The sequence below is a fragment of the Oryx dammah genome, unplaced genomic scaffold (genome assembly GCF_014754425.2).
Source record: "Oryx dammah isolate SB20612 unplaced genomic scaffold, SCBI_Odam_1.1 HiC_scaffold_18, whole genome shotgun sequence".
Lineage (NCBI taxonomy): Eukaryota > Metazoa > Chordata > Mammalia > Artiodactyla > Bovidae > Oryx > Oryx dammah.
The window spans coordinates 105,109,939-105,137,874 of record NW_024070202.1 but is presented as its reverse complement, the minus strand read 5'-3'; the positions used below and the strand labels follow the sequence as shown (position 1 = coordinate 105,137,874).

At 39.6% G+C, this 27,936-nt stretch overlaps 1 protein-coding gene across 1 annotated transcript; it reads right to left on the bottom strand.

Moving 5' to 3' along the window:
* Positions 1–9,239: 9,239 nt before the first annotated feature.
* On the bottom strand, positions 9,240–27,495 carry LOC120877552 (serine protease 58-like). Its single transcript, XM_040259900.1, has 5 exons — positions 27,459–27,495; positions 17,851–17,992; positions 11,082–11,332; positions 10,130–10,266; positions 9,240–9,726 (listed from the first exon to the last, which is right to left on the bottom strand). Exons 1-5 carry the CDS (start codon positions 27,493–27,495, stop codon positions 9,580–9,582), a joined length of 714 nt encoding a protein of 237 aa, XP_040115834.1. The 3' UTR covers positions 9,240–9,579.
* Between the last annotated feature and the right edge of the window lie 441 nt (positions 27,496–27,936).

Sequence of the window (27,936 nt, the reverse complement as noted above, 5' to 3'; positions counted from 1 at the left end):
TCATTTATCATCAAAATCCCATCAAAATCGAAATCCCATTCCCAAAAAATCCCTTCATTAGAATTAAGTACCTTGAAGGCCAAAGCAAGAGTTAGAACTGGACATGGAACAACAGACTGGTTCCAAATAAGAAAAGGAGTACGTCAAGGCTGTATATTGTCACCTTGCTTATTTAACTTCTATGCAGAGTACATCATGAGAAACGCTGGGCTGGAAGAAGCACAGGCTGGAATCAAGATTGCCGGGAGAAATATTAATAACCTCAGATATGCAGATGACACCACCCTTATGGCAGAAAGTGAAGAAGAACTAAACAGCCTCTTGATGAAAGTGAAAGAGGAGAGTGAAAAAGTTGGCTTAAAGCTTAACATTCAGAAAACTAAGATCATGGCATCCGGTCCCATCACTTCATGGGAAATAGATGGGCAAACAGTGGAAACAGTGTCAGACTTTATATCTTTGGGCTCCAAAATCACTGCAGATGGTGATTGCAGCCATGAAATTAAAAGACATTTACTCCTTGGAAGGAAAGTTATGACCAACCTAGATAACATATTGAAAAGCAGACACATTACTTTGCCAAAAAAGGTCCATCTAGTCAAGGCTATGGTTTTTCCAGTAGTCATGTATGGATGTGAGAGTTGGACTGTGAAGAAAGCTGAGCACCGAAGAATTGATGTTTTTGAACTGTAGTGTTGGAGAAGACTCTTGAGAGTCCCCTGGACTGCAAGGAGATCCAACCAGTCCATTCTAAAGGAGATCAGCCCTGGAATTTCTTTGGAAGGAATGCTGCTAAAGCTGAAACTCCAGTACTTTGGCCACCTCATGCAAAGAGTTGACTCATTGGAAAAGACTCTGATGCTGGGAGGGATTGGGGGCAGGAGGAAAAGGGGACAACAGAGGATGAGATGGCTGGATGGCATCACCGACTGAATGGACGTGAGTCTGAGTGAACTCCAGGAGTAGGTGGAGGACAGGGAGGCCTGGTGTGCTGCAATTCACGGGGTCACAAAGAGTTGGACACGACTGAGCGACTGAACTGAACTGAACTGAACCTTGAAGACACATTCTTTAGTATTCTTATATCACAACAAGTGACAGGAATAGAGTCTGACAACATGTGTGCTCTGTATATATCATACACTGAATATATCAATTAGTAGATAAAGAACCATACAATAAATAATGTCTAATCTGACTAGCTTTCCCTTCACTCATTCTTCTCTAAACCATTGTCCATTAGCCTGCAGTCTCTCTTGCTGCAGACCCCTTACAAATGGCAAGTGAATAAGGAAGAGATAGTGAGAAAAGAGAGGGTAGGGTCTTAGCTCTCTCAGGCAGAGGGCTATGCCTACACCCCTCAACCTGCTCCTTGCTACAGAGGGATGGTCTGATGCACAGCTGGTCTCCTCTACAGCTTTCTCAGTTCACTCGTCAGCCTCTAGATGTCCTTGTTGCAGGAGGCAGCTCAGCTCAGGACTTCCCATGGTGATGCTTTACACAGAGGGAAATCGCTTGGAAGACACTCACCTCCAGAGAAGGAGACAGAATGTAACTTCTACCACCCTTTAGGCATCAACTCAGCCCGGCCCCTGCAAAGCTAGTAGGAAGCAATATTTGGCAGACAGTCTGATTCGGCTATCTCCACCCACAATGAGGAACAACTGGCCACACACAGAAACTTGAAGAAGTCCAGAAATAATGGTGCTGAGAAGGATCCAGCACCAGGCTGTCTCCCTGTCTCTAGTTCTCTCTGCCTCTTTCCTCCTCTCCCTAGTCTGTCCCCAAGGATGGTTATTCACTAAGGAACAATTTGCACAGGCAGATACACACTAGGGAAGCAGTCAAGGAAAAGCTGAAGAAACTTTCACTCTTCCCTCCTGAGGCTAATCAAGTTGGAGACCATGGAAGTTTAAGTTTTGTGCAGTGGGCACACTTGAAAGTTCCCAGTCAGGAACTTCTCAACAACCAGCTGCCTCCCTCCCAGGCCCTTACACACCACCACACAATCCCAGCTGTCAACAGTCAGCCAACTTAGCTGCTATGTGCTTCTCCCTGACTACACGGAGCCCTATGGAGCCTAAGCCACCTCAAAGCTGTGAACCCACCAGCAGATTCAAGACACTTGTCGAAAACCTAAGAGGCCACCAAATGGACGTCTGTCCAGATTCTCTGTTCATCTCCAGGGTTGCATGAAGCCCGTCTTTCCCAGATGATCTCTGCCCTCTGTGTACCACACACCCTCCGGGCCATAGTTACGCATCCTGGTCAGAGATGAACTGAGAGGATCTGCCACCTACTCCACCACACACCTGTTAATCCCAGAGCCCATTCCCATCTCTCTAACCCCCATGTGTTCCAAGTGGGGTTGTCCAGCCATCCATTCCCCTCTAGGTCTCCAAATGCGATTGGGTAATGTCCCTCATCAGCTTGAATTGAGGGATAACAGTGGTTTAGAAACAACACTGAGGACTGATAAAAAAAGATTTTTAAAAAACACAGACGTGAAGATGCTTGAGATGCTTAGTAAAATAGCAAAATCATATTTTAAATATTTATTTTTTACACTTTCAAAACACACTGTCATTTTTCATAAAATTAGCACAGATCAAAATTAAAATTTCACATGGAAGGACCCAGACTAAAATTTAAATGTCCCTCTCCCCATTTGTTTGATTCTACTGATCCATCTCCTAAAGCTAAATACTATTGTAGATTTCTATTGTATTAACACAGAAGTTCTCTGTGTATATACATGAATATCTCTATATATTCTTATTGAGTAAATGATGTTTTAATAAACTATCCTACTACCTTTTTCTGAATACGTATATAACATTTGTTGTTCTTCAGTCACTAAGCTGTGTCCGACTCTTTGTGACCGCCAGTCTTCCCTGTCCTTCACCATCTCCCTGAATTTGCTCAAATTCATGTCCATTGAGTTGGTGATGCCATCCAACCATCTCATCCTCAGTCACTTCTCTTCTCCTCCTGCCCTTGGTCTTTCCCAGCATCAGGGTCTTTTACAATGAGTCAGCTCTTCACATCAGGTGGCCAAAGTATTGGAGCTTCAGCTTCAGCATCAGTTCTTCCAATGAAAATACAGGGTTGAATATTCAGCTATATAATATCTATCTGTATAATATCTATGTGTGTGTGTTCCACATTATGTGTCTGTGTGCATGCGCATTAAACCGTTGCATATTACAATTACATAATTGTGTAGGATGGGGCTCACCCTACTCCAGTATAACCTCATCTTAACTAATGATATTGGCATTGATCTATTTCTAATCAAGTTCACATTCTGTGCTACTGGGAGTTAGCAGTTCAGCAAATGAATTTTGAGGGATGCAAGTCAACCCATAATAGGCATCTTGGCTGCTTCCAATTTGGGGGAATTATAAATATAGTCACAGTAAACATATCTGTGCAGGTTTCTGTCTGGACATAAGTTTCCAACTTATTTGGGTAAATATCCAAATGAGCAAATTTGGAGCTCATTTTTGGATTGTATGGTAAGAGTATATAGATATTCCTAGACTTCTTGGACAGTGGATTACATCTAGAGAAGCTCATCACAAATTGAAAATATCACAAGTAAAAATGCATTAAATACACCTAACCAACCCACTCCAGTACTCTTGCCTGGAGAATCCCAGGGATGGAGGAGCCTGGTAGGCTGCCGTCTCTGGGGTCGCAGAGTCGGACACAACTGAAGCGACTTAGCAGCAACCTTCAGACATGCAGATGACACCACAGTTATGGAAGAAAGTGAAAAGGAGCTAAAAAGCTTCTTGATGAAAGTGAAAGAGGAGAGTGAAAAAGTTGGCTTAAAGCTCAACATTCAGAAAACAAAGGTCATGGCATCTGATCCCATCACCTCATGGCAAATAGATGGGGAAACAGTGGAAACAATGTCAGACTTTGTTTTGGGGGGGCTCCAAAATCACTGCAGATGGTGACTGCAGCCATGAAATTAAAAGACACTTACTCCTTGGAAGGAAAGTTATGACCAACCTAGATAGCATATTAAAAAGCAGAGATATTACTTTGCAAACAAAGGTCCATCTAGTCAAGTCTATGGTTTTTCCAGTGGTCATGTGTGGATGTGAGAGTTGGACTGTGAAGAAAGCTGAGCGCCGAGAAATTGATGCTTTTGAACTGTGGTGCTGGAGAAAACTCTTGAGAGTCCCTTGGACTGCAAGGAGATCCAACCAGTCCATCCTAAAGGAGATCAGTCCTGGGTGTTCTTTGGAAGGACTGATGCTAAACGTGCAACTCCAATACTTTGGCCACCTCATGCGAAGAGTTGACTCATTTGAAAAGACCCTGATGCTGGGAGGGACTGGGGGCAGGAGGAGAAGGGGACGACAGAGGATGAGATGGCTGGATATCATCACTGACTCAAAGGACATGAGTCTGAGTGAACTCCGGGAGTTGGTGATGGACAGGGAGGCCTGGCGTGCTGCAATTCATGGGGTCACAAAGAGTCAGACATGACTGAGCAACTGAACTGAACTAGGTTGGTCATACTTTTTCTTCCAAGGAACAAGCATTTTTTAATGGTTGCAGTCACCATCTGCAGTGATCTTGGAGCCCAAGAAAATAAAATCTGTCACTGTTTCCCCTTTAAGTTTGTAAAAAGTGAGGACTTAGTGTATTACATATAGGTAAGGAGAATGAAACAGAAGCTATGTAACACACTCAAGATTCTCATTAGGTATAAATAATAAAGCCAGGAGGCAAATGCCAGCAGCCCGACTCTATAGACTGAACCCTGAGAGTGATTAGTTTTTATTATCTCTACTTTTGGACTGACAAGACTAAGGATCAGAGAGTTTAAATAATTTTCCCCCAGACACACAGCTTATTAATAGTGAAGCTAGTTTTTTAAATTAGACTTATCTGATTATACAGTTTCATATCAACTCCTACCATCTACTATTTTCCTTACAAATGAACCTCTTCTCATGTCTAATAAACTTAGAAATATTTTAAGTGGCAGAGCTTTGGGCCTCAGTTCAGGAAGACAGGATACAGCCTAAGTGAAATATAAGCCAAAATATTTGTGAATATTATAGATGTTTATGGTAATGGTCCAGTCACTAAGTTGTCCGACTCTTGTGACCCTCTTTGCAACTCCATGGATTGTAGCCTGCCAGGCTCCTCTGTCCATGAGATTTCACAGGCAAGAATACTGGAGTGGGTTGCCATTTCCTTCTCCAGGCAATCTTCCCAACTCAGGAATCGAACCCAGGTCCCCTGCATTGCAGGCAGATTCTTTACTGACTGCACTACAAGGGAAGCCCCATAGATATCTACAGATAAACTAAAAGCCTAGGAAACAAATTCCGATCTTCCCCCCGCATCAAACACAATGCCATTACAAACTCTTGGGAGATGTTCCAGGGCCCAAAAGCATGAATTCCATCTCCAAATAAAGAAGGTATGGAATGAAGTGTGAATTACTTAATGCATAAATGAATGGACTAAATACAGTCCCTTTGATATCTTCCCAACCAGTCCAGTCCACTCCCAGCAAGTGTGGCAGGAAGGATGCCTGGGGTGAAGAAGCCAAAAGAACACAACTGGAGACTCTAAGGCTTCTGTAGTGCTAGTATGAACAGCACTATGAGAAGTGTGGTCCAATGACCAGTGGTCCTTAAACTGTTTGTTACTGTTCTGTGAAAAGCAAATTACACACTGTAACATAAATAATTGGAGAAGGAAATGGCAATCCACTCTGGTATTATTGCCTGAAAAATCTGATGGACAAAGGGGCCTGGTGGGCTACGGTCCATGGGGTTCCAAAGAGTTAGATGTGACTTAGCAATTAAATCAGAGAAGGAAATGGCAACCCACTCCAGTATTCTGGCCTAGAGAATTCCATGGACTGTATAGTCCATGGGGTCACAAAGAGTCAGACATGACTGAGCAACTTTTGCTTTCACTTTTCAGGGACATGAGAGCTATTCATGCTCAGAGCTTCATGTGGCTCCAGTCAGCTTGGAAAGAGCCCAGAAAAGGTGATAGCAGTATGACCCAGGATGCAGGCAGTGCCCTTGGAAAGAAAGAGGTGGTTGAGAGAATCTGAGAAGTTATAGATCTGTGTCCATTAAAATGACCCCATGGTTATGCTATGAAAATAAGAATAAACATATAAAGCATTTGTTCTAGCATTAAGTATAGCTAATGCTATATAGCACAAGAATAGCTAGATAGCACAAGCATAGCTAGATAGCACAAGCATTAAGTATAGCTTGATGCAGAGATGGAAGAGGTTTTGGAAACTGTATCATTGGAGATGGTTGTAATTGTAGCAACTGAAAGCCTGACTCAAACTATCTTACACCTTGAAAGGAATTTAGTAGATGATAACTGAAAAATGTCTAGAGAAAAGGCCTATATTCTGTCACAGTTTTATTAGGACTTCTGCTCCACTTCTGGGCAATTCTCTTCTTTTGACTTCTGTGTGTGGGCTTCATCCTCAGGCAGTTTCCCCAGTGGTCACTGCAAAATGACAGCAGCAACTTTGCTTCTCATTCATAAGCCATGCTCATATGCCCAGAGCAATGTCTCAACACAGCTCATTCTGTGTTATCCCAACACTGAACATAAATAAAGGGTTTGATGTTTAATATGACCAACTGTGTCATATATCCACTCCTGAACCAAACACAGGGATTTCACTTCTAAGCTTAGGACAAGCAGGTCACATTCCTAGTGCATGATAAATGACATAATAAAGGAGAGGTAAAAGTGGATGCTGACAAGGCAACCCCAGCATCCACAGGTTTAACGCTTTTGTTTTGCATATCAAATAAATCTAAAAGCCAAAGCCCAATTATTTTCTAAATTTACATAGTCTGTCAATTCTAATAAAGGAAACACAATCTACTGTATATCATCCCTCACATATTTCCAAAGAAGAAGGTGGACTGAGGACGGAAAGATGTGATGTGAGAAGTCTGCAAAAGTCGGCAAGTATGTGGTAATAATAGAGGTGGTGGAAGTAGAATAGTTTACCAAGGGAACCAAGGGAAACGAAGACATTTACACATGAGTTCAGAAGGGATCTTTGAAATAATCTATAAGTTATAGACCCATGAAAGGTGATCTCTCTCATGAGCTAAAGATCAGACATGATTGAATCAGAAGGCTGGAGACAAGGTAGTTCTCCTCCACACTGCAGAGGAGAACCAGCCACCTGACCAGGCCCATCCTTCATGTCCCCATTTTTGTTGTGTTCTTCACTTACCACATTGAAATCTGCTGTTTTGTATCAGGGGTCCATTTAAGTGCAACAGACCTAAGCTAAAGAGAAGGGTATGGGATATTAACCCCAATCCATGGAAAGAGAAAAAGGAACCAGAAAGGGAATACAACAGTGACTGGTGGATACGTCAGGAGAGGGAGGTGGAGGGAAGACAGGGCAGAGGCTACCTGAAGTTACTGATAAACCAAGTTAAATGTGGGACAGAAATGAAAAGGCTTTGCAACCATATACAAGATTGGGGCTTCCTTGATGGCTCAGATGGTAAAGAATCTGCCTGTGATATGGGAGATCACTCTAGTATTCTTGCCAAGAATCCTAAGGACAGAGGAGCCTGGTGGGCTACAGTCCATAGCCTTGCAAAGAGTGAGACAGGAATGAGTGACTAACCCTTTCACTTTCTTTCATATACAGAATTGAGTTTAGAAGAAATTGACCGGATAAGTAGAAAGTATTCACACTCTCCACAAATTAGTAGATTGATTAACTGTTCATGTGTTAGTCTCTCAGTTGTGTCTGACTCTTTGTGACCCCATGGACTGTAGCCCACCAGGCTTCTCTGTCCATGGGGTTTTCCAGGCAAGAATACTGAAGTGGGTTGCCATTTCCTTCTCCAGAGGATCTTTCTGACCCAGGGATCAAGCCTGGATCTTCCCCATTGCAGCAGATTCTTTACCATCTGAGCCACCAAGGAAGCACATTCATTCACAGATAAACATATACAGAGAGAGGCAATGATTTACCCTTTCCTTTTTACATTGGAGAGCAAGGTGAGATAGAAAGAAGGCAATTCATACCAGGAAAATCCAAAGTCAGAAGATATGAAGAAGCAAAAATGCCTAATGGTTGAAGTATCGGTGACCCGATCAATAAGACAGGCCTGCAAGTAGAGGGCCTGATTCAATCTGGAACAACTGCAGTGGGACAAAGACATTGAGAGCTGTAACAATGAGGCCAGAAAAAGGAGGACAGAGGACAGGTAGGTTGTCAGGAAAATCATGCCAATAAAAAGTGCACGTTGCAACTAGCTCAAATGGCTGAGGACAATATACCATCTGGCATATCCTGTAAGGACAGAGAATATCTCGTAACAACTTGGAGTAGGAATTAAGTAGGCAACAAAAAATGAAACAGTTGGAAATTGTTAAAATTACTAACTGTTGCCAATTCCTGAATCCCTCCTATGCATTCCAATATACTTAGCACATTATCTCTGATCATCATGATAGTCTTAAAAGGAATAATGGCTTTGATTTTGAGAAGCTTTGTGAAAGCAAGCAATTTATATCAGTCAGCAGTTTAAACAAAAGAATCCCAATATTTCACTGCATTGGACAAAATAAATATGTGTTTTACATTTCAGATACTAAAATTTCTTGATCACTCAGTATTTTATATAAAAATTAGCAAATTTTAGATCAAAATCAGTTTACTCTATCATGGATTAATGAAACTTGATATGTGGAGAATATATTTGTGGAACAACAAACAAGTGTCTTTTGGGTGTGCTTGAGAATAAAAGCGTGTGCTCACAAATATATGCATGGCCTAGAGAATGCATTCAGGGTCATGAATAAAATCTCTCAGCCAAAATCTTCATGAATTTCACTACTGCATTTCCCTGTAAGAAAGGAAAATGTATTGGAAGGAAAATACATTGGAAAAAAACCAATCCAACCACTTATGAAATCCTTGATATTTGTAATATGAATTACAAAATTCATATAAATCCATATTCCAAAATTACACTGACCTATGGGTTGCCTCAGCAAACCTCAGAAAATTTTGATTTCACAGATCTTTTAAGTAGGTAATGGAAACATTAACTATAACACCCATATACACATACACCCTCTCTGTCTCTCACTCACCCAGGAGACATTTGGTCACTAGAAGAATCACTAAATCATCTAACTAATTTCAGCAAATTACTGCTCAGGTATGTAGTTGGCATCGTGCCCAAACAGACTCCTAGGAGTTATTGTTCCTCATATCCACTTGTCTTCTGTGTCCTTAGGATAAAACAGGCAGTATTTTAACCAAAGTATCTGAGTTGGTAGGACTACACTTCTTGAGACCAGCATCTTGTTTTCAATGTTATAAACACTTGTTCGTGAGCTGGGAATAAGCAAAGAAGTAGTTAAAGAAACTAGAGAAATGTCAACACCCAGGAGTCATCAATGATTTCTTTTAACACTCCACTCAAGCCTAGATCCTAGGAAAAATTGGGACTAAGATACAGAAAGTGGTTTCCATGGATCAGCTGGGATGTAGGGAGGGTATCAGTGGAGTTGCGAATCAGCTTATTTAGAAATAATGCTCTTGATCCATGGAATGTGGCTGTAGATGTTAGTGAAGACAGCAGAATGATCTGTCAGAAAACATCCAGTTGTCCAAGACATAATTCCTTGTAATTTATTGTCACATGTGGCTGGTGCAGCTGTGGTCACCTGCCAGACAGAACAGAGGGGATCAGAACTTCTTCCCACCTGGAAATTTGTCAACTCTTGAACAAAAGCAAAGGCCACTATATCTGCCATGCAAAAGGACCTGGGATACAATAGTGTGAAAGCTTTCCACTGCATTAACCACCGCTACCTCCCAGTCATCCCCGGACAGAAATTTCAAAACGGTAGCTGGAAGACAGCCTTACACTCCCCAACAATCTATTTCTCTCATCTCTCACATAGGATGGAGGAGACAGAGTCATCATTCTTCAGCCCTTTACTCTCTGAGCTCTCAGTCTGTCTGCAAAATACAGACCCTCATGAAGGATGAGGGGTAACAGAGACAGAAAGACAAAGAGAAAGAACAGAGACTGATCTTATGGGCAAGTGAAATGAGAAAGGTTACCTGGCATTCATCTGTGTTTTTTCTTAAGTGTCCCACACAGAACAAGTCTTCAAAGAACGTTTTATGCAGTAATGTTCTGCAGACCGAATCAGCACTCAGTTCAGTCATGAAGCTCTGCAGGTAACCTCTTCTATTTCCTAAGCATAATAAATAAAGGAGACTTTCATTCCTATTTTCATTTTCATAAGGTATTTTGCCTCCCTCTCCATCAGGGCTTCTTTTCAGTTAGAATGGACCGCAGAGAAAGAACTGAAGGAATAGATCATGGATTAAACATGTCCTCCTGTTTACTTATTATCTTTGAAAGATGATCAGCATCAAGGTGTGGTACCAACCAAGACACTCCAAACAATATCTGAATCCAAGCTCTGCCATCACGAAGTTTATGACTCTGGACAACTAGTTAACCTCGCTGAGTCTCAGTTTCCTCATTTATAAGATATAAATCCTAAGAAAACTGATCTACATGATATATGATGATGACTGAATAATACATACAGGATGCTTAGTGCCTGGGACATAATTAGTGTTCAACAAATGGTAGCATTTATCATTGCTGTAAGTGATAACCATATCACTGATAGGCAGGTAAAGGAAAAATATGATTTTCATCAATTTGCAAATTAAGATTCAGAGAAGTTAAAGAATCTTTCAGTAATCATATAATAAATGGCAGAACCAAAATTCAAACATAAATCCCTGAGCCTCAGCCCTCTGTGGTGTGTACCAATGTGATACATACATGCAACACATTGATTAGGATTAGATTCCCAAAGCCCTAAAGGAGATGACCCCTTCTATTCTAAAGAGCTGACACCATTGCTCTATTTCTACCGTTACAATTGGATGCTTAAAAATTAGTTCCAATTCCTTTTCCTGACTCCTCGGAGATCCTGAAGATGTGAACATATCAAAGAATACAGCTAATTATTCTTTTTTGACAGTCACTCACCAAAAGATCTTTTATCCTCCACCCAGGTGTAAACCAAGCAATCTGCAATGTCACTTGAATTGGAAACAGGCAACTGAAACATGCTGGCAGAGAAGAAGGTGAGAGGTACAGACAACTTTATCAGCATAAGATCATTTTTAGGAGAAGTGAAAGTGAAGTTTGGGTGAATGATGACCTCCTCATAAGGCAGAATCTCCCCAATTAACTCTTGAAAAGTGATGGCTCCACCAGTTAAAATAACCTGGAGATCTCTGGAAAATGGAGAGAAAAAATGTTGATACTATCTACTATCACATATCACAAGGCTAATCTCTCTTTCTTTCTATCTCCCTCATGCACACACACAGTCACGTGCACTTTCCTTCCGTAGTAATCCATTTAACCTCCTCTCATCTTTGTCCATCTACACCTTTATGCATAGCTACCACTTGTGGTCCTGGAGGTTGTCTGCCATAAAATGTAGTGGGTTGCCATTGTTGTTGTTCAATTGCTTGGTCCTGTCCAACTCTTTGCAACCCCAGGCACTGCAGCATGCCAGGCTTCCCTATCCTTCACTGTCTCCCAGAGTTTGCTCCAACTTACGTCTATTGAGTTGATGATCCCATACAAGCATCTCATCTTCTGTTACCTCCTTCTCCTACCCTCAGTCTTTCCCAGCATCAGGGTCTTTTCCCAGTGAATCAGCTCTTCACATCAGGTGGCCAAAGTATTGGAGTTTCAGCTTCAGCATTAGTCTTTCTCATGGATATTCAGGGTTGATTTCCTTTAGGATTGACTGGTTTGATCTCCTTGCTGTCCAAGGGACTCTCGAGAGTCTTTTCCAACACCACAGTTTGAAAGCATCAATTGTTCAGCACTCAGCCTTCTTTATGGTTGCCATTAACCCAGACTATAATGTGAATGGTACTTTCAGGACTTAAGCATATAATAGCTTGGTCTCCAATTTAAGCATATTTCCAGGGAGAAGCTTCAATTTGACACCCAAAAATAGCTGAAACAAGTGCACAAGTGGATAGCCAAGGCTTCTCTGAAAGTAGTTTCTGTAAGTGGACTTCTTTGGGTGTTAGGGGTAAACAGGAAATATGAGATTGTACAAATGAAATAATTAACAGCTTAGAGAGTTGAAATATTTTAAAGCTAGGGAGGATCATCCAAATATGCTATGCTCTACTCATCTCAATCAAAAATTCACTGAATTAACAGGGTTTTCTGATGGTCCTTTACAAGAATAATAGTCAAAAATACTGGATGTTCCACTGAGATCCAGTTGAAATCCACTCACTAACATGGCTCAAGATTCTAAATTCAGAACAGGACACTTCTCGGAGGCCCCTGAGTCTCCCACTCAGGGATCTCTCCAACCATAACACTAAAATAAATACCATATCGGTATTGAACACCACTTTTCTGCTGCAATCTCAAATGCTAAATTTATTTGTCACCTAACAGCAGTATAATTTGTCTCAATCTATTCTTGTCACTCTGTTGGGAGTTTATAAGATAAAACTGTAGTGCTGGAGAAGACTCTTGAGAGTGCCTTGGACTACAAGGAGATCAAAATAGTCAATCCTAAAGGAAATCAATCTTGAATATCCATTGGATGGGCTGATGCTGAAGCTGAAGCTCCAATACTTTGGCCACCTGACGCAAAGAGTCAAGTCACTGGAAAAGACCCTCATGCTGGGAGAAGGGGACAGCAGAGGATGAGATGGTTAGATAGCATCACTGACTCAGTGGACATGGAGTTTGAGTAAACTCCAGAAAACAGTGAAGGAAGGGGAGCTTGGCAACAACAGCATTGTAATATATATTTATAATTTAGAAGTCTGCTTATATTGAAGAAGATTCATAAGTAAACAGATGATTCTTGGGCAAATTATGGTAAGTGAATTTCAGCTTAAAACAACTCTGTGGCATGGAGGAGACCTTTCCTGATGGCTCAGTGGTAAAGAATCTGTCTGACAATGCAGGAGGCACCAGTGTGATCCCTGGTCCGGGAAGATGGCACATGCCGTGGGACAACTGAGCCTGTCCACAACCACTGCGCTCTAGAGCCCATGCTCCACAGTGAGAAACCCACGCACTGCAACAAAGCGTAGCCCCCAGTCACTGCAACTAGAGAAAGCGCACTTGCAGCAAAGAAGACCCAGCACAGCCAAAAATAAAATAAACAATATTTCAGAAAGCTAAATTACAGTGAAAAATTACCAGAATAGTAGATGCCTCTGAGAAATATGAGGGGAAGTAACTGAGAAGGAGTTTAGGATGAGCATTAGGATATTGTTTAACTTAACACTTTATTAAATATTCATATTAAAATTTGAAAAGTGAAAGTCCGTCATGTCACTTTGTGACCCCATGGACTATACAGTCCATGGAATTCTCCAGGCCAGAATACTGGAGTGGGTAGCTGTTCCCTTCTCCAGGGGATCTTTGCAACCCAGGGATCGGACCTAGGTGCCCCACATTGCAAGTGGATTCTTTACCAGCTGAGCCACCAGGGAAGCCATTAAAATTTACAAAGTAATAACTGAAAGAATAGAAAAAAGGAAATTTTTAAAGTTATCTAAATTACTAATCTAAGAAGAAAGCAAAAGTATTTTTTACCCAAACAAAATACAGTAGAAATTCAAAATAGCTAAAAAGCAAATATAAACATAGCAATAATCAAAATAACCACAAATGGCCTAAATTCACCAATTAAAAGACAAATTATAGTATTACATTTTTTTAAGTCCTGCTATATATAAAATTAAGATACGTGCTTAAATCAAAAGGATACAGAATGGTGGAAAAGAAAAGATATAAACATGATATACCAGGGCAACAGTAACCAAAAGAAAACCAGGTTGGTGTATTAAAAGCTGACAAAAATAGGTTTTAAGATAAAATATATTAACTGTATGAGAGAAAGAAATGACATATAATAACAGGTTTGATTTTACCAGGAATGTACCTAAATTTATAAATGTACCTAAATTTATAGATACCAAATAAAATAGCCTAAAATATATATTTTAAAAACAAAAAGTAATAAAAATAAATTCATAGAACTATTTTGACCAGTCTACTAACACAGAGGAATAATTTCAACACAATCCTCTCATTTCCTGGTATCAAGCCAAAAAAAAAAAATTAGAAAGGATATAGAAGATTTGAACTACATAATTTAAAAGTTTGATATACTGCATATACTTAACATACATAAAACCCTCACCCATAAAATTAGAGAGTACACTTTCTTTCAAGCACACAAGAAACATTTATAAAAACTGACTCCATACTAGTCCCAAAACTAAGTCTCAATGATTTTCAAAGAATCAGTATCACATAGATCACAGTCTCAGACCACAAAACAGTAGTGTGTATCTGTTAATCCAAAATTCCTCATTTATCCCTCCTTACATTTCCCCGCCATAAGTTTGTTTTCTACATCTGTAGATCTATTTCTGTTTTTTATATAAGTTCATTTGTATCATTTTTTAAGAATCCACAATGAGCGATATCCTGTGATCTTTGTCTTTGACTTACTTCACTTAGTATGATAATCTCCAGGTCCACTCATGTTGCTGCAAATGGCATTATTTCATTCTGTTTTATGGCTGAGTATGAAACTCCAGTACTTTGGCCACCTCATGTGAAGAGTTAACTCATTGGAAAAGACCCTGGTGCTGGGAGGGATTGGGGGCAGGAGGAGAAGGGGACGACAGAGGAGGAGATGGCTGGATGGCATCACCGACTCGATGGAGTTTGAGTGAACTCCGGGAGTTGGTGATGGACAGGGAGGCCTGGTGTGCTGTGATTCCTGAGGTCACAAAGAATTGGACATGACTGAGCGACTGAACTGAACTGAATATTCCATTTTACATCGCTATACCACATCTTCTTTATCTATTCATCTGTCATTGGACATTTAGAGTGCTTCCACATCTTGATTATTGTACAATAAATAATGCTGCTATGAACAATGGGGTGCATATATCTTTTAGAATTAGAGTTTTTGTCTTTTAGATATATGCCCAGGAGTAGGATTGCTAGGTCATATGGTAACTCTACTTTTAATCTTTTAAGGAACCACCATGCTGCTTTCTATTATGGCTGTACCAATTCACATCCCCATCAACCAACAGTGGAAGAAGTTTCTCTTATCAAAACATTTTTTTAATTTGGAAAAATTTAGAAAATTCACTCCCAAAATTCTAAACTTACAAATGGAAGGTTTAATCAAGTGGAAATTTTATTTTATTCCTTTTTATTGAAGTATATTTGATTTACACTATTATATTAGTTTCAAGTGTACAAGATAGTGATTCAGTATTTTTACAGATTATTCTCCATTCATAGTCATTAAAAGGTAATGGCTGTAATTCCCTATTCTATACACTATATCCTTGTTGCATATGTATTTCAAACACAGTAGTCTGTATCTGTTAATGCCATACCCCTAATTTTCCCCTTCCTCCATCTGTTTCCCCTCTGGTAAATCCCAGCTTGTTTTCTGTATCTTGGAGTCGGTTTCTGTGTTGCATATACACTCATTTGTATTATTTTTTAGATTCTACATTTAAGTGAAATTATATCGTATTTGTCTTTCTCTGACTAATTTGACTAAGTATAATATTCTCTAGGTCCATCCATGTTGCTGCAAATGGTAGAATTCCTTTTATTTATGGCTCAGGAACTTCTCATTGAAAATATATATGTGGAGATATATATATCACAATTTCTTTATCCATTCAACTGTTGATGGATGCTTGGGTTGCTTCTATATCTTGGCTACTGTGAACCATGCTTCTACGAACATCAGGGGTGCATGTATCTTTTTAAATTACTGTTTTCATTTTTTCTGGATATTTGCCCAGGAATGGAATTGCTGGATCATGTTACAGTTTTATTTTTAGTTTTTTGAGAAACTCCATAATGTTTTCCACACTGGCACACCAGTTTATATTCCCACGAATAGTGTATATGAGTCCTCTTTTCTCCACATCCTCTCCAACATTTGTTATTTGTACATTTTTTCATGATTACTATTCTGACAGGTATGAGGTGATATCTCATTGTGGTTTTGATTTGCATTTCTTTAATAATTAGTGATATTACTGTCCAATTGATATAAAAAGTCAAAGCATTTCCAAATAAATCCCGATAGAATTTTTCATAGAATGCATCAAGCTGATTTTTAAATTTATGTAAGAGAATTCCTAAGCACTCCTGATGAAGAATAAGATGGCTGGCCAACCACATCACACATCACAAATTATGATAAAGTCATAATTATTAAGGCACTGTGGCCTATAATAAATAAACCAATGGAACAGCAATCACAGCCCAGAAACAGACCCATGTACAGATGGAAATTTGATAGATGACAAACAGATACTGTAGATCAGTGGGGAAAGAAGGGACTACTTACAAATGATATTTGGATATTTTGCTCAATATGTTAAAAAAAATAAAATTGGATCCCTACTTCACATCATTCACAAAAATCAATTCCATATTACAAAAAATTTAAATATTAAAGTCAAAGCTTTAAAATCTTTAGAAGTAAATGTAAAGGAATATCTTTCTGGTTATAATCATAAAAGATATTTTCAACTAGGCACAATGACCAATAACCACAAATAAAGACTGATAATTCAAGTTTTAAATTTAATTATACTGAAGTTAAGAACTTTTTTTATATTAATGAATCACTTATTTTTTCATTGAAAGCTTGCATGCTTTATATGTTTGAATAAAGTACCATGTCGGTTTCTATTTATATATATATAATTTATTATTTATAAATATTTATTTATTTATATATTCTCTCTCTTTTTTTACATTAAGAACTCTTATGCATGAAAATACACCATAAAGAGAAGATAAAGCCACAGAGTGGAAGATATTTTCAACATGTATAACTGACAAACGAGTAATATCTAGAGCACTTATAGAAATCCTATAAAGCAATATTTTTATAATACACAAAAGTTCGAAAGACAAAAAAGAGTATTTCCCAAAAGATACATTATTGTCAGGAGAAGGAAGAGGAGGAGGGGGAGGGAGGATGTTGATCATCACTATTAGTCAAAGTAACACAATTAAGATAACTGACAATCAGCAACAAAATTAAAGAGCTTGACAATACCCAATGTTGGAAGAACTCATAAATTGCTGGAGGGTATGTACAAATAAACATCTGCAAGCTCTACAACCAAGAAATTCCACTCTTTATTATATATTCTATTTATATACCAACAGGTGTACTTACAGATACAAATCAATATGTTGTGATACCAATACATACATAGATACAGAATATCTCTCACAGATACATATACAAGAATAAGTTCTAAGGTACATGGTACAAGTATGTTTACAGTAATACTTCAAAATAGCAGAAAGCTAGAAATAACTGAAACATCTATCAAGAAAAGAATGAACCAAACTGTGTGACATTCACATTGAAAAATTATACAGCAATGAAAAATGAAATACAGTCACATCTAACAGTTTTGGATGAATCTTAAAAATGTTAAGAACAATGTGCAGATTTATTTTTATGTGTATATGAAATATTGTACTATACCATAAAACTGTTTCCTTTCTAGACATGTTAAACATAAGAATGTGTAGTTAAATTTTATCTGTGTACTTGAGCTCCCTTTTACCATTGAATCATTAAGACTTCCTGACTAGCACAAGTTCTATAGAATTTCCACAGGCGTGCTGAGCCCCAGCCTGGAAGGCTTAATAAAGTAGAACATTCCCCACCACTTACGGTAAGAAGCAGTGTGCTGCCGTTATCACCCACTGAGGAGCAATCAGAGTCCCCATACAGGACTTGTAACTGGATTTCAGATATAGTAAATAGAAAAGATTGTTTAGGTCTGCAGTATCTTCAACAAAAACTGAAATAACACCTGAAACACACAAAGAGAAGAATCATTGGGATATAACCCAGCTGATGAAAGGGAACTGGCATGGATATGGAGATTTTAAGATGCCAGTGTCAGATAGTATCAATATTTCCCACATTAATCACTTAGCCTACCCTATGGTACTGAGTCTCATACTGTACAAAGACTGTACTAGGCACTTTGCTATTGTTGCTTAGTCACTCAGTGATGTCCAATTCTTTTCTGACCCCATGGACTATAGCCCACCAGGCTCCTCTGTCCATGGGATTTCCCACGCAAGAACACTGGAGTGGGCTTCCATTTGCTTCTGAAGAGAAGCAGCGATATCATGGAGAGGAGAAGGACATACACGGGTATTGGACTCAGATAGACTGAAGTCAGAATCCTTGAATCAACCATCATTTACTAGTTATATGACTTTAAGTAAATTTCCTAAGGTTAAGTTCTTACTTTGTAAAATAATATAAACTGCATCCACTCCACCTTTTTATTTCCTGTGAAAATTTTTTAATGTATTTTTAAAGTATCTAAAGTGCAATCTCAAAAATGACAGAATGATCTCTGTTCATTTCTAAGGCAAACCATTCAATATCACAGTAGTCCAAGTCTATGCTCCAACCAGTAATGCTGAAGAAGCTGAACAGTTCTATGAAGACCTACAAGACCTTCTAGAACTAACACCCAAAAAAGATGTCCTGTTCATTATAGGGGACTGGAATGCAAAAGTAGGAATTCAAGAAACACCTGGAGTAACAGGCAAATTTGGCCTTGGAATACAGAACGAAGCAGGGAAAAAACTAATAGAGTTCTGCCAAGAGAACACACTAGTCATAGCAAGCACCCTCTTCTGACAACACAAGAGAAGACTCCACACATGGACATGACCAGATGGTTGACACCGAAATAAGATTGATTATATTCTTTGCAGCCAGAGATGAAGAAGCTCTATACAGTCAGCAAAAACAAGACCAGGAGCTGACTGTGGCTCAGATCATGAAGTCCTAAGAAGTGGAGAAAAACACTAGACCATTCAGGTATGACCTAAATCAAATCCCTTATGATTATACAGTAGAAGTGAGAAACAGATTTAAGGGACTATATCTAATAGACAGAGTGCCTCATGAACTATGGACGGAGGTTCATGACATTGCATAGGACACAGGAATCAAGACCATCCACAAGAAAAAGAAATGCAAAAAAGCAAAATGGTTGTCTGAGGAGGCCTTACAAATAGCTGTGAAAAGAAAGGAAGCCAAAAGCAAAGGAGAAAAGAAAAGATATACCCATTTGAATGCAGAGTTCCAAAGAACAGCAAGGAGAGATAAGAAAGCCTTTCTCAGCAATCAATGCAAAGAAATAGGGGAAAACAATAGAATGGGAAAGACTAGATATCTCTTCAAGAAAATTAGAGCTACCAAGGGAACATTTCATGCAAAGATGGGCTCAATAAAGGATAGAAATGGTAGGGACTTAACAGAAGAAGAATATATTAAGAAGAGGTGGCAAGAAAACACAGAAGAACTGTACTAAAAAGATCTTCAAGACCAAGATAATCACGATGGTGTGATCACTCACCTAGAGCCAGACATCCTGGAATGTGAAGTCAAGTGGGCCTTAGGAAGCATCACTACAAACAAGGCTAGTGGAGGTGATGGAATTCCAGTTAAGCTATTTCAGGTCCTGAAAGATGACGCTGTGAAAGTGCTGCACTCAATATGCCAGCAAATTTGGAAAACTCAGCAGTGGCCACAGGACTGGAAAAGGTCAGTTTTCATTCCAATCCCCAAAAAAGTGAAAGTGAAGTCACTTAGTCGTGTCCAACTCTGCGACCCCGTGGACTGTAGCCCACCACGCTCCTCCATCCATGGGATTCTCCAGGCAAGAGTACTGGAGTAGGTTGCCATTTCCTTCTCCAGGGGATCTTCCCAACCCAGGGATCGAACCCAGGTCTCCTGCATTGCAGGCAGATGCTTTAACCTCTGAGCCACCAGGGAAGCCATCCCAAAGAAAGGCAATGCCAAAGAATGCTCAAACTCCCGCACAATTGCACTCATCTCACACACTAGTAAGTTCAGTCACTTAGTTGTGTCTGACTCTTTGCGCCCCCATGAATTGCAGCACGCCAGGCCTCCCTGTCCATCACCAACGCCTGGAGATCACTCAGACTCACATCCATCGAGTCGGTGATGCCATCCAGCCATCTCATCCTCTGTCATCCCCTTCTCCTCCTGACCCCAATCCCTTCCAGCATCAGAGTCTTTTCCAATGACTCAACTCTTTGCATGAGGTGGCCAAAGTACTGGAGTTTCAGCTTCAGCATCATTTGTTCCTAAGAACACCCAGAACTGATCTCCTTTAGAATGGACTGGTTGGATCTCCTTGCAGTCCAAGGGACTCTCAAGAGTCTTCTCCAACACCACAGTTCAAAAGCATAAATTCTTTGGCGCTCAGCCTTCTTCACAGTCCAACTCTCATATCCATACATGACTACTGGAAAAACCATAGCCTTGACTAGACAGACCTTAGTTAGCAAAATAATGTCTCTGCTTTTTAATATGCTATCTAGGTTGGTCATAACTTTCCTTCCAAGGAGTAAGCATCTTTTAATTTCATGGCTGCAATCACCATCTGCACTGATTTTGGAGCCCCAAAAAATGAAGTCTGACACTCTTTCCCCATCTATTTTCCATGAAGTGATGGGACCAGGTGCCATGATCTTCGTTTTCTGAATGTTGAGCTTTAAGCCAACATTTTCACTCTCCTCTTTCACTTTCATCAAGAGACGTTTTAGTTCCTCTTCACTTTCTGCCATAAGGGTGGTGTCATCTGCATCTCTGAGGTTATTGATATTTCTCCTGGCAATCTTGATTCCAGCCTGTGCTTCTTCTAGCCCAGCGTTTCTCATGATGTACTCTGCATAGAAGTTAAATAAGCAGGGTGACAATATGCAGCCTTGATGTACTCCTTTTCCTATTTGGAACCAGTCTGTTGTTCCATGCCCAGTTCTAACTGTTGCTTCCTGACCTGCATATAGGTTTCTCAAGAGGCAGGTCTGGTGGTCTGGTATTCCCATTGCTTTCAGAATTTTCCACAGTTTCTTGTGATCCACACAGTCAAAGGCTTTGGCATAGTCAATAAAGCAGAAAGAGATGTTTTTCTGGAACTCTCTTGCTTTTTCCATGATCCAGCAGATGTTGACAATTTGATCTCTGGTTCCTCTGCCTTTTCTAAAACCAGTTTGAACATCTGGAAGTTCATGGTTCACGTATTGTTTAAGCCTGGCTTGGAGAATTTTGAGCATTACTCTACTAGCATGTGAGATGAGTGCAATTGTGTGGTAGTTTGAGCATTCTTTGGCATTGCCTTTCTTTGGGATTGGAATGAAAACTGACCTTTCCCAGTCCTGTGGCCACTGCTGAGTTTTCCACATTTGCTGGCATATTGAGTGCAGCACTTTCATAGCATCATCTTTCAGGATTTGAAATAGCTCAACTGGAATTTCATCACCTCCACTAGCTTTGTTCATAGTGATGCTTTCTATGGCCCACTTGACTTCACATTCCAGGATGTCTGGCTCTAGGTGAGTGATCACACCATCGTGATTATCTGGGTCGTGAAGATCTTTTTTGTACAGTTCTTCTGTGTATTCTTGCCACCTCTTCTTAATATCTTCTGTTTCTGTTTTCATGCTAGTAAAGTAATGCTCAAAATTCTCCAAGCCAGGCTTCAGCAATACCTGAACCATGAACTTCCAGATGTCCAAGCTGGTTTTAGAAAAGGCAGAGGAACCACAGATCAAATTGCCAACATCCGCTCGATCATCAAAAATGCAAGAGAGTTCCAGAAAAATATCTATTTCTGCTTTATTGACTATGCCAAAACCTTTGACTGTGGATCACAATAAACTGTGGAAAATTCTGAAAGAAACAGGAATACCAGACCACCAGACCTGCCTCTTGAGAAACCTATATGCAGGTCAGGAAGCAACAGTTAGAACTGGACATGAAACAACAGACTGGTTCCAAATAGGAAAAGGAGTACATCAAGGCTGCATATTGTCACCCTGCTTATTTAACTTATATGCAGAGTCCATCATGAGAAACGCTGGGCTGGAAGAAGCACAAGCTGGAATCAAGATTGTCAGGAGAAATATCAATAACCCCAGAGATGCAGATGACATCACACTTATGGCAGAAAGTGAGGAAGAACTAAAGAGCCTCTTGATGAAAGTGAAAGAGGGGAGTGAAAAAGTTGGCTTAAAGCTCAAGATTCAGATAACGAAGATCACGGCATCCGGTGCCATCACTTCATGACAAATAGATGGGCAAACAGTGGAAACAGTGGCTGACTTTATTTTTTTGATCTCCAAAATCACTGCAGATGATGACTGCATCCATGAAAATAAAAGACGTTTACTCCTTGGAAGGAAAGTTATGACCAACCTAGATAGCATATTAAAAAGCAGAGACATTACTCTGTCAACAAAGGTCCATCTAGTCAAGGCTATAGTTTTTCCAGTGGACATGTATGGATGTAAGAGTTGGACTATAAAGAAAGCTGAGCACCGAAAAATGGATGCTTTTGAACTATAGTATTGGAAAAGACTCTTGAGAGTCCCTTGGACTGCAAGGAGATCTAACCAGTCCATCCTAAAGGAGATCAGTCCTGGGTGTTCATTGATAGGACTCATACTGAAACTGAAACCCCAATACTTTGGCCACCTGATGCGAAGAGCTGACTCATTTGAAAAGACCCTGATGCTGGGGGAGATTGAGGACAGGAGGAGAAGAGGACAACAGAGAATGAGATGGTTGGATGGCATCACCGGACTCAATGGACATGGGTTTAGGTGGACTCCGGGAGTTGGTGATGGACAGAGTGCTGTGTTTCATGTGGTCGCAAAGAGTCAGACACCCCTAAGCAACTGAACTGAACTGAAAGTGCTTAGTGGGATTTGCCAGGTGGTTCAGTGGTAAAGAATCCACCTGTCAATGTTAGGGATGTGGGTTCAATTCCTGGTTCAGGAAATACTCCTGGAGAAGGAAATGGCAACCTAGTCCAGTGTTTCACTTTTCACTTCATGGTACTAGATTCCCATAATGTACAAAAACTGTACTAAGCATTTTGTTATTGTTGTTTAGTCACTCAGTTGTGTCCAACTCTTCTGAGATCCCATGGACTGTAGCCCACAAGGCCTCTCTGTCTATGGGCAAGAATACCTCCCAGGAAAGAATACTAGAGTGGGTTACCATTTCCTCCTCCAGGGTATCTTCCCAAACCAGGGACTGAACCCATGTCTCTTACACTGGCAAGTGGATTATTTACCACTGGACCACCTGTGAAGCCACACTAAGCACTTTAAGTTCTTTTAAAAAAAATTTTTTTTTAATTTTCACGGGAAACAAGATAGAGTGGATACATTTTATATTATTTTACAAGGTAAGAACTTAACCTTAGGAAATATACTTAAGGTCATAAAACTAGTAAATGATGGTTTGTTCAAGGATCCAATTTCAGTCTATCTGATTCCAAATCCCATGTACATCCTTCTCCTCCACACGATCTCCCGCTTTTCTTCACCCTGTCTGCAGTTTTCCAGGATGACTTAGCTCATTTCCAATCTCCCAAAGGCTTAGGACTTCTTGGTTCTATCCACAGTCACAGTCACGCAGCCTGCCCTGCAGCTCCCTGACTTTTCCTACTAGCACACTGCAGGGATGCTCAGAGACCAGTCATTGTGACTCCAATAGCAATAAGTCCATTAGTTAATCAAAATTAAAACTTCAATTCTGGCATGAAAATATAGGGAGAGATATTCTGAACAGATGGGCACTTAAACATAGGACAGTACTTACTCTCTGGAAACAGACTATCTGGATTCAAATTCTAGCTCTATCCTTACCAGTAGTAGGAACTTGTACAAATTAGGTAGATCGCTATATCTTAATCTCCTTATTTGTACACTGAAATCACAAACGAACTTCTCTCCTAAGGTTGCTGTGAAAATTGAATGCATTAATGTATGTCAATACCTTTAAAGAATGTTTGGCATATAATGCATATAATGTGTGTTCAATAAATGTTATTTTATACTATAGCAGTTTCAAGAATATTTTTATACTGATAAATTGCAAACTAATACTCAGAAAAAGATATAGACAAAGCCTCTCCATTACCTACCAAACAACTAAACACTGGATACTGACTGATATCACCCTTTATTTGCGTTATTGCTACTTCTTTATCAGTGACAGCTCCAGCCCTAATTTAATCCTCCTACCTACTAATTAAAACATTTGAAGTACCCAGTTAGGGTTAGGGTACCCCAATTAGAGTCAGAATGTTCCTTCTTGACAACACCGAATTCTGAACTGACTCCATTTCTCTAACTCCATCTTCCAAATTATCCATCAAACTGTTTAAGATGCTCCTCCCAAGTTCCCTTTACTGGGACACGTGACGTTCTCTGGAGTGTGTTGTCCCTGCTGCATAAAGTTAAATAAACCTCACTTTAAAAAATTCTTGGTGTTGTTCTTGGTGGCATCTGGTTAGTGGGTTCAACAAGTTAGGTCAAATATTGCTTTCTCCAGTTCAGGAAAGGAGATAGGAAAATATAAAACTATTACTTATTTTTAAAAAATCTCTGTTCCAACTGGGGTTTCTCTTGCTATATCAATTTATATTTTTGGGTCTATGGGTTTTCGTCTAATAAGTAGTAAAAGAACAATGATTTATGCAGTATCCCCAAGCATTCAGCATAATGCCCAGCACACAGTATAAACTCAATACATAGGTATTATACAAATGAATTAATGAGAGATTAGAGTAAAACTCACTTTGCACGCAAGGGGCCATGGGAAGGCTCTGAAATTAATGCAAGGGTTTTATGGATTCATATATGAAGCAAGCATCATCACTAAAAGCTAATATTATGTATACATACATGTGCACTTCTGTCCAAATATATACCTGCATGCATTTTTAAAATATGCTGAATTCTAATTGGTTTCTGCCATGCATACATGAATGCATGCTAAGTTGTTTCAGTAATGTCCGACTCTCTGCGACCCCATGGACTGCTGTCCACCAGGCTCCTCTGTCCCTGGGATTCTCCAGGCAAGAATACTGGAGTGCGTTGCCATTTCCTACTCCAGAGCATCTTCCCAGCCCAGAGATCAGACCCGTGTCTCTTGCATCTCCTGCACTGGCAGGCAGATTCTTTACCACTAGCGCCACCTGCTTCACAACTTTTTTTAGCATAAGAACTCCTTTTAGTCTTTATTTTGAATCTTTTTATGTTAATGTTGTTGTTCAGTCACTAAGTCGTGTCTGACTCTGCAACCCCATAGACTGAAGCGCACCAGGTTTCCCTGTCCTTCACTGCCTCCTGGAGTTTGCTCAGATTCATGTTCGTTGAGTCGGTAATAATATCTAACCATCTTATCCTTTAGTCTTTCTCAGCATCAGGGTCTTTTCCACTGAGTCAACTCTTCGCATCAGGTGGCCAAAATATTGGAGCTTCAGCTTCAGCATCAGTCCTTCCAATGAGTATGTCAGGTTGATTTCCTTTAGGATTGACTTGTTTGATCTCCTTGCCGTCCAAGGGACTCTCAAGATATATGATGTTAATACATCATGTTTTATTAATAAGACTAAGAGGGGTTCTTATGGTCAAAAAGGTTGCAAACCACTGGCATAGGCAATGTTCTCATTCCTTCTTACTCTAAACTCTTCCAGCACATAAATCTAATTCTTATTTAACTCCCACAATCTATCCCTGAATCCAGACCATCTCTTGTTAGCATGAATGCTCAGTCATGTCTGACTCTTTCAACCCCATGAACTGTAGCCCACCACACTTCTCTGTCCACTGAATTTTCTAAGCAAGAATACAGGAATGGGTTGCCATTTCCTACTCCAGGGGATATTTTTGACCCAGGGATCAAACCCACATCTCCCATGTCTCCTGCATAATCAGGTGGATTCTTTACCACTGTGCCACCCGGAAGCCCAGAAGGACCATAAAGGAATACTATAAACAACTCTATGCCTACAAACATGAAAACCTAGATGAATTCTAAGATATACTCTGCCAAAACACAAACAAGAAGAAATAGACAATCTAAATATGTCTATATCTATTAAAGATATCGATTAAACAATAACCTTCCAAAAGAGAAAGCACTGGGCCCAGATGAGTTGACTCATGAATTCTACCAAACATTTAAGTAAGAAATTACACCAATTCTCTGAAATCTTTTTCAAAAGATAGAAGCAGAAGGAATATTTCCTAAATTATTCTATGAGACCAGCATTATCTTGATACCAAAAACAAAGTCATTACAAGAAAACTACAACAACAAAAAAAAACTTCTCATGATCAAAAATCCTCAACAAAACATTAGTCAAATCTAATTCAACAATGTATAAAAAAACATTATAGATGCTCTAAGACCATGTGGGATTTCTGCTATGTATGCAGGACTGGTTCAACATTTGAAAATCAATTAGGAGCTTCTTTCCTGTTTTCTTCTAGGAATCTCAAGGCTTTGGGTCTTTTGTTTAAGTATTTAATTCATTTTGAGTTAATTTTTGTGAGTGATATAAGACAGGTTTTCCATTTCAGTTTTCTGCATGTGATTATTCAGTTTTTCCAACACCATTTATTGCAGAAACTATCCCTTCTTCGTAGAGGGTTCTTGTCTCCTTTGTCAAATATCAACTGATTGAATATATAAGCATTTATTTCTAGGCTCTGTATTCTGTTTCACTGTTCTATGTTTCTATTTTTATGCCAATACCACAATGTTCTAATTACTATAGTTTTGTGGTATAGTCTGAAGTGTGATGCTTCTGGCTTTGTTCTCAGGATTGCTTTGGCTATTTGAGGTCTTTTGTGATTCCATATAAATTTTAGGACTGCTCTTTTATTTCTGTGAAAACTGCTGTTGGAATTTTGATGGAGATTTCATTGAATCTATAGACGGTTTTGGGTAGTATGGAAATTTTAACAACATTAATTCTTTCAATCCATGAACATGAGATATCTCAATTTTGTTTATGTCTTCTTTAATTTCTTTTTTCAAAGTCTTACAGTTTTCATTGTACAGATCTTTCACTTCCTTTGTTAAATTTATTCCTAGGTATTTTATGTTTTTTATGCTATTGTAAATGGGATACCATAAAATTCCTAGAAGGAAACATAGGGAAGAAACTCCTTAACATGGGTCTTAACAATTTTTTTGATACGAGAGTAACAATACAAGCAACAAAAGCAAAAATCAACAAGTGATGGTACATCAAACTAAAAAGCTTCTGCACAGCCTATACAGACAATGACTGGTAGATGACATATTTCCCAAACTTCCCTGTTTCTGGTCCATCAGCTCTCCCTTCCAACAGAGCTCTATAGCCTTATCTCATAGTTGAGGCCCAATCAAACAAGACAGAGATACCTTTAGTCACTCACCAGTTATCATCAGCAAGGATAATAGGATACACTTCATGTTGATGTCTGAATCTTGTCCTGAGGATAAGGTTGTAGTGGAAATAGTCACAAAGCAGGAACAGAACTTATAACCCACTTAGGGATTCTGAACAGCAGGATGAAGTGCAAATGAGAGAACTGGGATGAGGACTCTATAAGTCTGTCATTTACAGGCTGTTTCTCCCAGTCTTGATCCTTAGTATAAAAAAGGAGTCAACTGGCACGGAAATCCTTGCAGTCTAATTGATATCTGCCCTATGGGAAGATGAGTTTCAGGGGTCTGAAACTTATCTAAGGAAGTGAGAACCGAGTGAACTTTCTGTGGTATTAAAATTCATCCCAAGTTCTTTTCCTAGCTTCTCAGTTCTTTTCATCAGTTCCTTCCCCACAATGTTTAACTAGCACCCCTCCCTCTACATGTCCCATTGGCCCTCTGCTTTCTGGGCTACTCTGATGAAGC